The 14,568-nt window shown below is 37.4% G+C and overlaps 1 protein-coding gene across 1 annotated transcript in view; it reads left to right on the top strand.

The window, feature by feature from the left end:
* The first annotated feature begins 7,494 nt into the window (after nt 1–7,494).
* Nucleotides 7,495–14,568, top strand: part of CIP2A (cellular inhibitor of PP2A) — a 44,373-nt gene continuing 37,299 nt past the window's right edge. The window contains exons 1-5 of the mRNA XM_074214439.1: nt 7,495–7,665; nt 10,101–10,248; nt 11,353–11,465; nt 13,061–13,155; nt 14,080–14,176. Of these exons, the coding sequence (XP_074070540.1) occupies nt 7,564–7,665; nt 10,101–10,248; nt 11,353–11,465; nt 13,061–13,155; nt 14,080–14,176 (555 nt within the window). The 5' untranslated portion in view covers nt 7,495–7,563. The remainder of the gene's footprint in view (nt 7,666–10,100; nt 10,249–11,352; nt 11,466–13,060; nt 13,156–14,079; nt 14,177–14,568) is intronic.

Below are 14,568 nucleotides of genomic sequence, written 5' to 3'. Positions count from 1 at the left end.
TAAACTTTTTTTTTAAATTTTTTTTTGCAAGTAAACTTCTTAAAGAAACTTCTTAAGATTAGAAGTTTTGGGGTCAGAACCAAGATGGTGGAGTAAAGCCAGGAATTCCTATAAGCTCTTTCTCTCTCTCTCTCTGACCTCTCCAAATACCTTTAAATAATGACTCTGACTATAGCCAAATTCTAGAGTGACAGAACCCACAAAAAGACTGAGTAAAACAATTTTCCAGCCTAATACAATTTGGAAGATTCCCCAAGAAAGCTGTGTTGCACTGAGGTTAGAAAGAGCATATAGCTCAGTCTGGGCCATGCCAGAGTGAACCGGTTCCAGCCATCAAGGAACAGAGCCAGAATGCCTGGGTACTTGGGAGTTCCTGGGTTCATGGCAGCAGTGGTGGTTTCCAGACTTCCCAGCCCAGGGATTTCCAAGGACAATTGGGAAGGTAAGGGAAAATTCTGCTGCACCAGAATGAGAGGGAGTCCATTCCAGTGCAAGCCTCAGCATAGAACTAGCCCAAGGACACCAGGAGCAGGTGTGTGGAGCCACCCAGAAGATGTTTCCTCAGTGCTCAGTCCTCAAATAGTAAGAGGGTTGGGGGAGATTACCGACCCTTTGCTTTACCTGAGGCAGGACTATTACTTTGCCCATGTTCAGATCCAGGTGCAATTTGGGGCCCCAGTCTCATGAAAAAGTAGCTTTACTGCCACAACAGAGCAAAGACTCTCTTCACTGTTCCAGGACAGAGGGAAGTACTTGTGGTCATCCATAGACCAGAGCACAGGCCAACAGAATAGTCAGAGCCTTTCATAAGACCTTGAAAGAACTGAGGTCCCTGAGGGGCGTGCACCTGAAAACTGTTGCAAAAACTCTCAAAGGCTTGGACAATGTGTTCTTCACCCTGGAAGCAGAGTCCTATCTAACAAAGAGCTAAAAATCAAGTCATAGGCTGGTGAAATGGGCAAATAACAGAAAGAAAAAAATCTGACCATAGACAATTACTTTGGTTCTATGGAGGATCAAAATACACATTCAGAAGATAATAAAAGTCAAAGTTCCTGTGTCCAGAGGCTCTAAGAAAAATATGTATTGGTCTCAGGCTATGGAAGAGCTCAAAAGTGATTATGAAAATCAAGTAAGGGAGGTAGAACAAAAGTTGGGAAGAGAAATGAGAGTGATGGCAGGAAAATCAAGAAAACGCAATCAGCAGCTTGAAGTAGATACAAACAATACTGAAGAAAACAACATCTTAAAAACCAATTTGGATCAAATGGAAAAAGCAGTTCAAAAGGCCAATGAGAAGAATGCCTTAAAAACAGAATTGGTCAGAAGAAAATAATTCTTTAAAATGTAAAATGGAGCTAAGGGAAGCTGATGACTTGTGAGAAATCAAGAAACAATAAAACAGAACCAAAACACTGAAAAAGCAGAAGAAAATGTGAGCTATCTCAATGGAAAAACAACTGACCTGAAAAACAGATCCAAGAGAGCTAAGATAAAAATTAATTGGACTGCCTGAACTTCATGACCAAAAAAAAGACCCTAGGCTTCATTTTTCAAGAAATTATATAGGAAAATTGCCCTGGATATCCTTAGAAGTAGAGGGTAAAATAGAAATTGAAAGAATCTACCTAATCATCTCCTGAAAGAGATCCCAAAATTAAAACTGTCAGGAATATTAAAGCCAAATTTCGGAACTTTCAAGTCAAAGGAAAAATATTACAAGCAACCAGAAAGAAACAATTCATATATCATGGAACTACAGTAAGGATAACTAAAGATTTAGCAGCTTCTACATTAAGGACTAGTGGGATTTGGAATATGATATTTCGGAAGTCAAAAGAGCTTGATTACAACCAAGAATCAGCAAAACTAAATATTTTCTTTCAGGGGGAAAAAGATGGATATTCAATGAAACAGTGGACCTTCAAACTTTCCTGATGAAGTGACCAGATCTGAACAGAAAGTTTGATCTCTAAGTATAGGACTCAGGTAAAGAATGGACAGGAAGGGTAAATTATGAGGGATTTAATGATGAACTGTTTGTATTCCTCCATGGGAAGATGATACTGACAATTCATATGAACCTTCTCATTTATTAGGGCAGTTAGAAGGAACATATATAGACAAGGCACAGGAGGGAGTTGAATTTGAAGGAATAATATATCAAAAAGATTGTGCAAGAAAGGAATGTACTGAAAGCGAAAGGAGAGGTAGAATCCAACAATCTATTTCACATAAAAGAGTCAAGAAAAAGCTTTTGCAGTGGAATGGAATGGGGGAAAGGGAAGGGGAATGAGGGAATCCTTAATCTCATAAGAGAGGGGATTCTCTCAGAGAGGGAATAACATACAAAATCATTTGAGTATAGAAATCTATTTGACCATAGAGGAAAAAAGGAAAGGAAAGGGATGGGAAAAAAGGGACAGAGGGAGGGGAGAGGGGTGTAGGTGATAGATGAGAGGGAAGATGGTGGGAGAGGGTACTCAGATACAACACACTTTTGAGGAGGGACAGGGTAAAAGGGGAGAGAGAGAATAGAATAAATGGTGGTGGGGAGGAATAGGATGGAAGGAAATACAGGTAGCAATAGCAACTGTGGGAAAAATATTGAAGCAATTTCTCTGAGGGAATTATGATAAAGAATTTGATCCATCCCAAGGACAGAGCTGACAGTATCTGAATACAGATTGAAGCACACTTTTTTCCCCTCACTTTACTTTTACAATATGACTATTATAGTAATGTTTTTCAAGGCTACACATTTTAAACTTGTAATACATAACTTACTTTCCCAATGGGGTTAATGGGGTGGGAAGAAGGGAGAAAATTTGAAACTCAAGGTTTTGGAAATAAATGTTGAAACTTGCTTTTGCATGTAGCTAGGGGAAAAAATTTAAAATTAAAATGGATTTTTAAAAGTTAAAAGAAAAGACACAGGCTAAAAAGACATGGGCTTGACCTTCAGCAAATCAACAACATCTCAGTTTCTCCAGAAACTCTAGGATTATAAATCATACAACAGGTAAATGCAAAGGAAATGAAGAAAAATTTTCTACAACAATCACACATAAGCATGAGTGAAAATGGAATTGTAAAAGAAATATGTTAACATTTATATAGAATAAACTATCCAGGTGAATAAATTAGGAAATCTAAACAAATAAGAGAGAGAAATCAGTCATATATTAATTCCTAAAAGTCAAAACAAAACAAAACCAAAATCAAGCCCAAACCAATGGATTTACATGAGGGGAATAACAGATAATCACTATGTTACTAAACTTCTATGAGACAAATATACCCCTCATACCTAAACCAGGGAAATTATGAAGCAGAAATAGGATACAGACCAGTGAATAGTGAGGCTAATGAAGAGTGATGTAAAAATATAAATAACATGTAAAGAAAGATGATATAATAATACATTCAAAAACTATTTGCTAGGATTCATCTGGTTCAAAATTAGGAAATTAAATAATTATGTTAATAAAATAATTTTAAATAATAGAATTGTAATTGTGAAGTAAGAGAATAGAGTAAGTAGGGTGGGGGATAGAATAGAGGGAAATATAGCTAGCAATAGCAACTGTGGCAAAAATATTTAAGCAATTTCTCTGATGGACTTATGTTGAAGAAAGAGATGATGGTGTCTGAATATCGACAGAACACTTCTTTCTCCCACTTTATTTTTCTTGTAGTTTCCTTTCTTTGTGGGGGGTGGGGTGGGGGGAGAGGATTATGTATCCTTTTACAACATGACAATTGTAGTATTATGTTTCATGGCTAAATTTTTTAATCTACACCAAGTAACTTGCTTTCCCAATGGAATGAAGTGGGAAGAAGGGAGAGAAATTCAAACTCAAGGTTTTGTAAGTAAATGTTAAGACTTGCTTTTGCATGTAGCTGGGCCAAAAAATTAAAAATAAAATTAAAAAATAAAGAAGTTTTGGAATCCCCAGAGTGTCAATAGCATTATCCTCAGAGCATCAGTAGCTGATGGTAACTGCAGAATTATGAACTAAGACACTGCAGATAAAGTAGAAACATGGAAAAAAGTTTTAGGAATCTAAATGGGCCTTACTTCTCAGAGCCAAATAGACAGCTACACCTAAGAGTAAATTTATTAGAATTCCCCAAAGGGAGGAAAATATTTCCAGTTACTAGGAACTATAATTTTATCTTTTGTCCCTGTGTGGTTTTTTTTCAGTTTGAATCTACTTTCTTCAGGGACCTGTGTGTATGAAGGAGAGTGCATCTCCAGATTGAGGGAATATTTTTATAACAACCAACTTTTGTATATCTGCCACTGCTAAATACATTTTCTGAAAGTTAATTATTTCTAGGTAATGATAATAAATAGAAAGCACACAGGTAGAGATTTCTAAGTAACATTCTAGAGTTCCCAGTCCATCAAGATTACTCCTAGAACCATGTATGAAGAAGGAGACTCAGCCTCAATATAAATGGAATAAGCCTGGGAAGGAATGCTTTATTATATTAGTAAATATTTTAAAAAATAAAATTACTTAGCTTTTACTTTAAATATTTAAGTGTTATACTATGTTTGTATTTAACACTGATAGTTTTATTATCTATTGTGCCTCTTAAGTATGATATAGTATTCCTGTTTGTCTCTTTTGTTCATAATTTTTTTTCTTTTAGGATTTTGCAAGGCAAATGGAGTTAAGTGGCTTGCCCAAGGCCACACAGCTATGTCATTAAGTGTCTGAGGCTGGATTTGAACTCAGGTACTCTTGACTCCAGGGCTGGTGCTCTATTCACTGCACCACCTAGTAGCCCCCATATTTTCTTTTACTGTTGATTTGTCTGATCTCATGACTGCCATGCCTGTTTCTTAAAAAATTTGGTTGAGACCCAATCAATGCTATTAAATCCCTTCTTCCCTCCTCCAAGTTTCTTTTTAAACTTCTAAAGTGATGACAAAGATTTTCCTTCAAACTGTTTCACATGTAAATATCAAAATTATCTTCTGGAGATTTTGCATCAATGTATATCATTGCATCTGCATCAATTCAAAACTTGCAGAGCTTGTCTTTACAATGTTGCTGCCCTTGTACCAGTTGTTTTACTCACTTCATCCTGCATCAGTTCACACTACTTGGGATTCTTTGAAATTCTTTCTTTGCCCATTTCTTAGTGTAATAATAATAATAATGACAATGATAATAATCTATATCACAATTTGTTCAGCCATTTTCTGGTTTTGTCAAGGAGACAAAGGCAACTCCTGAGATTCCTGTTCTTTACTTTTTCTTTCTCTCCTCACATTTAAATGCCTTTTTAGGATTGAGAAGTTTCTTTTACTTGTGACTATTCCCTCTCCAGTATCATCCTCCTTTTCAACTCTATTCAAAACTGAATATGCAAATACCTTTTAAAAGTAGAACTGAACCCCCAAGACACCCTGCAAATAGGATATTTTTATTGACATTAGACCTGCAATTTCATTAGCATAGGAAATTTCCATTCAAAATTCCAAGTCATTCCTTTATCCAAGCAGCTCTGAGCCTGCTTGGCAACTTAAGAGAGCACTGAAAGGTTAGAAGTTTTGCTTGTGTCAGTAGACGCAATAAATATTTGTAGAACTCTAGTCAAATTGTGGTTTCTTGGGGAGCTAACATATTAGCATATTCTAATGCCTGGGGAAGGTCTAAGACCTAAGAAGCCTGGGTATCAATTTCCACTTTGGGCACTTATGGACTAGGCTGGTCCTCTAACCTTTCTAAGATTCAAGGTTAAAATCGGGATAATAATAGCACCAATCCCATAAGGTTGTTGTGAGGATATCAAATAATACAGGTCAAGAGCTTTTACAAACCTTAAATTACACAGAAATGCTATACTTATTGGATCTGTCTTGATTCATAATGGAAGAAAAATAGAAAAAAACTTCAATTTTCATGCTCTAGATCCTATGAAATTTTAGAGCATTAGAGATTATCTACATTTTATCCTGTGACCATTTTGTTTGCAGATAAATAACTATTGAAATGCGTTCCATTTACAAGTTTTTCCAGTGGTCTTGTGTGTCACTTCCATTTATTTAAACACTGTTCTCATTAAAATTTTTATGACAACCAAGTCTTTTCTTGAATAAATGCAATAAATTCATTGCATACCACCCCCTCCTGGGGTTTCCCACTTTGAAAGCAGAGACTGTGTGGATGCTTGCCTAGCTTGGTAGATTCTTGGTTTATCACAGCCCCAGGTCCTTTCCAAGTGTTTGTTGACTGACCCGGATGAGGGTGTGGGGAGCTGAAAAAAATAAGCAGAAACATGGGGGCGACGGTCAACCTTGATGGACTCGCTCATTCCATCAGTCAGGGACAGTTTTGAGCTGTCTGGGATGGAGAATACCATTTGTATCTAGAGAAAGAACTATGGATTTTGAACCAAGACCAAGGACTATTACCTTTAATTTCATTCATTCATTCATTCATTCATTTATTTTAGATTTTTTGCAAGGCAATGGGGTTAAGTGACTTGCCCAAGGCCACACAATTATTAAGTATCTGAGACAGGATTTGAACTCAGGTCCTCCTGACTCCAGAGCTCTATCCACTGCACGACCTAGCCACCCCTATTACCTATAATTAAAAAAAAGTTATCTTATTAAGTAATTTTGCTATCTCTTATTTTTCTGCCTTAAGGATATGATTTCTCTCTCATCGCACTCAATTTGGGTCAATGTACAACATGGAAACAATGTAAAGACTGACAGATTGACTTCTGTGAGAGGGGTGGAGGGAAAAAAAATTGTAAAACTCAAAATAAATAAAATCTTTAAATAAAATGCTGATTGACAAGTTGACCAGAAAAAAAAATCAGAATAGGAGATCCCGACCCAAACCCAAAGGCTGATCACTGTTGCCTTCAGAAGCTTCTTCCCATGTATCCTAAGTCTAAGGAGAGGCCGGGGCGCCCCGCTGTGGGGGTGGTCCCGCTGTGGGGGTGGCCCCGCTGTGGGGGTGGCCCCGCTGTGGGGGTGGCCCCGCTGTGGGGGTGGCCCCGCTGTGGGGGTGGCCCCGCTGTGGGGGTGGCCCCGCTGTGGGGGTGGCCCCGCTGTGGGGGTGGTCCCGCTGTGGGGGTGGTCTCGCTGTGGAGGTGGCACCGCTGTGGGGGTGACCTCCCGAAGCTCGGGGAGGTGAGGGCCGAGGGGGCCGGAAGTCGCTCTCCGGGCACCGACCCCAAACCACACTTTAACGAGGCCCAGCATGCCAAGCGAGAGGTCACGGCCAGGCCCCTCGGACGCAGAAGCCCCTCCGCCGCATCGCCGGCTTCCGTCGGCGCTGCCCTGGGTCTCGCGAGAGTTCGCGGGCGCGGCAAGCCCCGGCCGGAGGCTCGCGGAGGGCCTCAGAGGGCAGCCCTGCCCCCCACCTCCGCGGGCGCGGGGCAATTTCCGGACTCTGACCGGAACCGGAAGTTTCTCGAAGAGGGAAAGGGAGGGGCTAAAAAAATCCAAAAAAAAGCGCGGCCCGAGCGCCCGGAGAACGTCTCGGTGGCCCGCGTCCCCGTCGCGCAGGACCCCGAGCCGCGGCCTCCATGGACTTCACGGCCAACTTGAAGTCCTTGCTGCTGGCCATCAGCCAGTACAAGGCAGTCAGGTCCGAGGCCAACGCTAACCAGCTGCTGCGGCATGTGGAGGTGAGAGCCCGGCGGGGCCGGCCCCCACCCGACCCCCGGAGCTCCGGGCTCCGGAGCCGCGGGCCAGGCGGGAAGGAGGGACCCACGCGCCCCGGCTTGGTGCGACCCGGCCCGCAGGGCCCTCGGAAGGCGTTTCTAAAAACAGGATGTGCAGAATGGGTGCTTTCTCGGCTTTCTTAACGAGTGCGGGAGGGGCTGGGGAGGGCGTGGAGAGGCTTCGGCACTGAACATAGAAAGACAAAAATAAGTTTATATGATTACTTATTTACAACAATATAAGTTTATAAATTTTTAAACACTACATAGCTGTCACATTTCCTTTTTTACTAAAAATTTTAAAAACCCGCAAATTCATCGACTCCAGGTGGAGAACTCTTAGTCTAGTCAAATCCCTGTTTTATAGTGAACGAATTGGGTTAAAAATAAAATCAAAAAAATACCAACTAGTTTTGTAAAATCTCAGTCTGCGTCCCTTAGTTGTTAGAATTCTGTTCTTATTACTCGAGTTGTCATGTATTCCCCATATTTTATTCCCCACAATAAATAGTACAGTGTTTGATAGTTTGCAGAGCACTTTATTTACATGAGAAATTGGTGCTTTTACTCAGTTTCACGGGGAGGCAGGGAACAAAACTGATGTTTAGCCAGGTTGTGACTTGTTCACTGTTAACACACCTCAAAAGTACTTGAAGGACAGTTTGATCTCAAGACTTACTGATTTTAAAACTTAAAACCCTAAGGCGAAGGTGCTTTGCAAGAATATAAACTTGAGAGCAAGAGTATTTTCATCTTTTAAAATTTCTCTTTTCACCTTAGTACCTACGCAGGGTGGCATATTCTTGTTAGAGTGGATGGAGAAGGGGCAGCTAGCTGGTGCAGTGGATAGAGCACCAGCCTGGAGTCAGGAGTACCTTTGGGTTCAAATCTGGCCTCAGACATTTAATAATAATTACCTAGCTGTGTGGCCTTGGGCAAGCCACTTAACTCCATTTCCCTTGCTAAAAACATTTAAAAAAAAAAGAATGGATGAAGATGTATTCAGAAACCTGCTCCTTCTAAGAAAAACAGTCAAGTGGTCATGATCTAGGTGCAAAACATAATACAAATTGAGGAATCCCAATTAGGTTTTGGTCAACACCAGTTGTTTCTTTCAAGATTTACATTGATGGAACACTTTTCCCATTATGTAGCCTAACACAAGTTTTTTTGGATTACTCTAATTGTTAGGCTAAGCTAGACCTGTTACTTTGATAGAATAGGGAACTTTCTCTTGCAATTTAGAGACTTAGAAAATTACCTAGGATTTTGAGAGTTTAGTTGATTTGTCCCCAGGTTTTCTGACTGCTGAGCTGCACTGAATTCTTTTTCCTGGCCACCTCTTCTCATTTTTAGGCATCTTGATATTGCATCCTTTTAAACTTCTGGCCTTTGTTCCTTACTCTTATAGAATCAGTTTAATCCCTCTTTCAAGTGATAGTTTTTCAAATATTTGAAGACTTGTTCCAATTAAATATTATAGTTAGATAGTCAATGTTCTTCTTATTATTGTTACCAAAATTGCTTTGTCCTGGAATGCTTTAACTTTTTCTTTCTTTTTTTCCTGTAAAGCTCACTTCCTCATTGACTCCCTAGTCCAGCTATTTTGAAGTCCAGAAGAATCACTATTGCTTGGACTAGTGTTTGCAGTTGTCTTTGTTTCTGTTTATTCTTATCTTCTTTGCTACCAAATTGAAAGATTCTGGAAGGACTAGTCTTAACCTTTCATTTGCTTGCTCAGCTGATATTGACTGAGATCTTATCATGTGTATTAGTGAAGAAGGGAATATAGTCCTGATGGAAAGTAATAGCTGATATTTATAGAGTTCTTTAGGGTCTGAAATCCCTTCACTTAAATTAACTTACTAGAACCTCTCTCCAGTTCTTGAAGGTAGGTATTTATGGGTAAGGAAATGAGACTGAGAGAAGATAATATGTGTTGACTAGAGTTAAAAAAACTGGTAATTTTTGGAAGTAAGATTTGAACTCTTAATAGGGGATATAGATGAGCCTTAGTTTCTTCATCTGTGAAATGAACTTGGAATAGATGACCAGGGTGCCATTCAATTTGTATACTAAGATATTATAAAATGCAAATCGAAATTTTATATATCAATTTTTATTGGTCAACTAGATAGCATAGTGGATAAGAATGACAGGACTGAGTCAGAAAGATGTTAACTGGGTAGTCAGCCCTGTTTGCCTCAGTTTCCTCATCTGTAAAAAAAGGTGAAGGAAGGAGTAGGAAGTGGTGAAACACTGCAGTATCTCTCAAGAAAACTCTAAATGATGAGTATTATGTAAATGTTCTGCATGACTTTTTTTTTTGGATAACTATTTGTTCATATCCTTGGCATACTTATTCAAAATTCATTACTTTACAAATGATTATTTTCCAGGTCATTTCTGGACTAAAACTTACTCGGTGGTTTACATCAAACCAGATATTGCCAAGTGAATGCCTAACCTGCCTTGTAGAGCTCCTTGAAGATCCAAATTTAAGTACTTCACTAACTTTAAGCATCATTAACCTGTTATCTCAACTAGGTAAGGTCATCAGTTTCACTTTCTTGTTACAGAAGGAAGGCAGGTTGAAGTAAAGAAAACAAAGCATTGTTGGTTTAGCTGCTTCTAGTATAGTATCTCATGTACAGAATGTGCTTCAGTTTCAAAGATAAATTATCAGAAACCAAAACAAACAGGCCCAAGTAATAACCCTGACATATAGACATCAGACTTAGAAATATGCTGAAAAAACTTGAAAATGCCTTACAATATTGTAATTTACAATCTTAAACTAGAAAGAATTCCTACCTAAGGATGAATACTTCTAATTAATTCTTGATGTGATATATTAAAGTAACATTTAAAGAAAAAATTTACAAGACACTCAATGTTATTGGTTCATTTTCATGACTTAGAGATAGGAAGACCTAGATTCAAATCAAGATACTTCTTAGCTGTGTGACTTTGGGCAAGTCATTTTACCTTTGTCTGCTTCACTTACTTAATCTATAAAATGAGGTTAATAATAGCATCCACCTCCCTAGTTGTTATGAGGATCAAATGAAAATATTTGTACAGTGCTTTGTAAACCTTAAAGCATCATATAAATGCTAGCATTATTGTGGTGATTGTTTTAATAGTTGGAAGTGGCAGAAAAGTTGCTAATAACTTGTAGCAATCAAGCAGTGTTAGTTTAATAGTCTTTATCCTGAATTTTCTTTTAGATCGAGCAGGGATTACATAGAACTGAAAAGGACCTTATAGCCCATTTCCTTCAACCCTTTATTTTATATATAAGGAAATAGACTCAGGTATGTTCAAGGACTCTGGTAGCTCTCAGCACTGTGTCTTGGTTTGCTGAATGACCCATATTTTCACCTGACTGAATAATTTGCTACTTTTAGTCTTAATTTAAGTATTGCTTGTCTTTGCCAATGATGGTTTTTTTTTTAATTTAATAGGAAAATATATTTATAGTTAGGCTAAAAGGGACTGTGATCTGAACTGGTAGAAGAAATGCCCATACCTTTAATATTACAGATTCTTGAAATATAGTTGGGTACATCTTGCAGTTATGAAAGTCATAGGTTTAGCATTTTGAACATACTTATTTAATCTAAATGCCATTTTTATTTTACATTACAGTTTTAGACAATGATACCAGAGAGTGGCTCCAGAACACTTATAATCTGAATAGTGTCCTGGCAGGATTGGTATATCGGAACAGTACTGTCCACAATGACGCAGTGTCATTGCAGGTACAAAACATCATTATTTTTAAACTACTTTTTTTTCATCAAGTGATAAGAATTGAATTAAAGCAATATATGATCTTTTATCATCAATTAATTTACAAATTAATTTAAGTACTGAAGAACTTGCTGATTAGAGATAGTCCTTGTCTTTGAGAAACTTAAAATTTGGTTGAACATAAGACTCAAAAGGCTTTTAGTAGGCATAATTATATCTTTATCTCTGTGTAACTTAGAATTCTGAGTGCTAAACAAAAATAATTACTAAGCAAATTAATTTCATGCTTCAAGGCAACTATTTGTATAAGATGGCCCTTTTTTGGGATCATGTCTGGTTTTTAAAGTGCTCTGGGAAGTTTCAAGTGGAATAGTAGACTTAACTCATGTTTATATAGTCTTAAATAACATGTTTATGTAGCACTTTACAATTTGCACAGTGGAATACTTGCTGTGTAATAAAATGACATAAAGTATTACAAGTGTTATCCACATTTTTACAAGTTAAAATTGAGGCTCATAGAGTTGTTAACTTGCTTATTGACATAGCTAATAATTGTCAAAATCAGGATCCACATAGGCTTTTTGATTCCAGTCCACTGATCTTTCCATTATACAACTGTTTTAAAGTATATATTTGTTTTCCTAATTAGAAAATAAAATAATTCCTCTGAGGGATGTAGACAAGATTTCCTAACTGAAATAGATTGTATGGAGAAGAGTAAATTAGGAGATGGCCAATCAAATAAGGTCATTTTCAATCACAGCATTTACTCAGAATGACTTGTTAAATTTTATAAAATACTGAAACCTTTCCTTACCAAGTAGAAATAGGGATTTAGATCTGTTATTTCATGGAGAGAATCCCTGAGAATGGAAACTGACACTGCCAGTGCTGGTTAGCATCTTCTCTACAACTTAGTCTTTTTGTTTTTATTTTTTGAAATAGTGACTGTCTCCCCATCTTGCCCAGGCAGGAAATGTAGAGGCTACTCAGAATCTCACTACTGATCAAAATGGCAGCTTTGACCTGTTACAACCTGAGCATATTTGCCCTTCCTTAGTCAACCAGGTAGCATACTGCTCCAACGGGTTCACCATATCATTGCTGAATTTAATTCAAGGCATCTATTTGCATTGTCCTGTTATATACAGCATCTGAGTTTATGAGATCTGCCCTCTTATGCCTCAGCTAGGATTATAGGCATGCTTTACCATTCCCAGCTGTAGATTAGTCTTGAAGAGTGACCTTAAGCAGATTCGATCTGAACCAGATTGCAGATTTAATTGGGAAATATATTTGACAAAATAAATTAATAGTACAGTAGAATATACATAATGTTAATATGTGGTTTTCCTAAGTTAATATGAGACCTGCAGGAAACCTGTGTATAGTTTATTATTTGATACCACCGACCTAAAAATCCTAAAAAGGTAACTGATTTGTCAGGGTCACACAACCAGAACCTGTCAGACAGAACTTTTAAATTGGGGAAAGAGAATTTTTTTAATCTTATCCTCAGTATCCCTCTGTTGATGTAGTATACTCCTATGAGCAGTATATTTTTATATTTATATGTTAATAGCCATTTTATTATCTGCAGTGCCTTCAACTCCTACAGAAACTGACATACAATGTCAAAGTTTTCCATTCTGGTGCCAATTTTGATGAGCTAATTTCATTCCTGATAGGTCATATGTAAGTATTACATGTGTGATAATATATTCACCCTTACTCCTGGAGAAAAATCTGTAGTACACATACATTTTTTGAAACCAAAAACTTATTTTGTTAGTTTTTTAGGCAAGTCATCTTTTTCAAGAGCCACATTGTGGTGTAGGTTGTGATTCTGAGTTCTTGATGGGTATAAAATAAATTTTAGAAGGTCTTAGCAAGATGGAAATAGTTGGTTACAGACTTGGAAATGGACTACCTGTTTGATATCCGAAGAATGAGGCTTCTGAAATTGAAAGGTGCTTATCACCAGAAAGTCAATCATCAGATGGTTGTCTTTTTGCAGGGTGGGAGTGGGGTGCAGTTCTTTCCGTTCTACAGATGGTATAAGGATTGTGATCTGCCTTAGTGGAGCAAATATTCCCATCTTTGAGCATTCAAGTTAAAAAGTATATTTATTTTTGTTGGGGGAAAAAAATCTGAAAGTTGCTCTTTCCTTTTTCCCAACTTAAAAAAATCTTAGTATTATAAAATATCTCTATGTTAATAAGTTGAGTTTGAGAAGTATTATGGATTCAATTAGTATCGTTAGAGAATAAAGAAAAACGTAAAGTCATAATGAAAATTTCTACATGGATTTATTCTAACAATGAATGAATGAATGAATGAATGAATGAATAAAACCTTTATTAAGCTTACTTAATATACAAACTACTTACTATATGCAAAGCTTTGTATTAAGTTCTGGGGATACAAGTAGAAAAGTAAGGCAGTCTCTGTTTTCAAGGAGTTCACATTCTAATGGGAAAAGATTTCAGATGCAAGTTAGTTGTTAAGGCTCTAGTTACTAGAAATCAAATATGTAAAATGTGTTGTTTAGAGTAAATTGGAATTCAGCATAATGCAGTTTTTTTCCCTTTTTTTGTTCTCCTGAAACAAAACATATAGTCAGTCTTCTGAAGATGAATTAACAATGTCTTGTCTAGGACTCTTGGCAAATCTTTGTCGGCACAACCTCTCTGTTCAAACCCACGTAAAGTCTTTGGTAAGAATTCTTTTTAATTTTTTTTTTTAATTTTTCCGGCTCTTCTGTGGGTTCTTTGTCTCAAGAAAATCTTAGTTTTTTAATGTGAACACATGGGTATCCATATCCATTCTATCTGATGCTTCAAAGCTTATAAAAGAATTGAAAATTAAATGAAGCAATCTAAAATGTTCCCATCTTTGAGTTATGCTTTGAAAGACTCTAACCACAAGTGTAAAATACTGACTTCATTTAGTGTTATTATGTTGGAATCCCCAAAAACATCTAGTTTAAGTGTATATTTGAGAAATGCTGGATTATTGTTAAAGGTTTAAAATCATATTGGGTGAGGCATTTATTATTTTATGACTATCAAAGACTTCACTTATTAATAATTTACTTAAAATAATGGA

The sequence above is a fragment of the Macrotis lagotis genome, chromosome 1 (genome assembly GCF_037893015.1).
Source record: "Macrotis lagotis isolate mMagLag1 chromosome 1, bilby.v1.9.chrom.fasta, whole genome shotgun sequence".
In the NCBI taxonomy this organism is placed as follows: Eukaryota; Metazoa; Chordata; class Mammalia; order Peramelemorphia; family Peramelidae; genus Macrotis; species Macrotis lagotis.
This window is presented reverse-complemented; position numbering and strand designations above follow the sequence as displayed.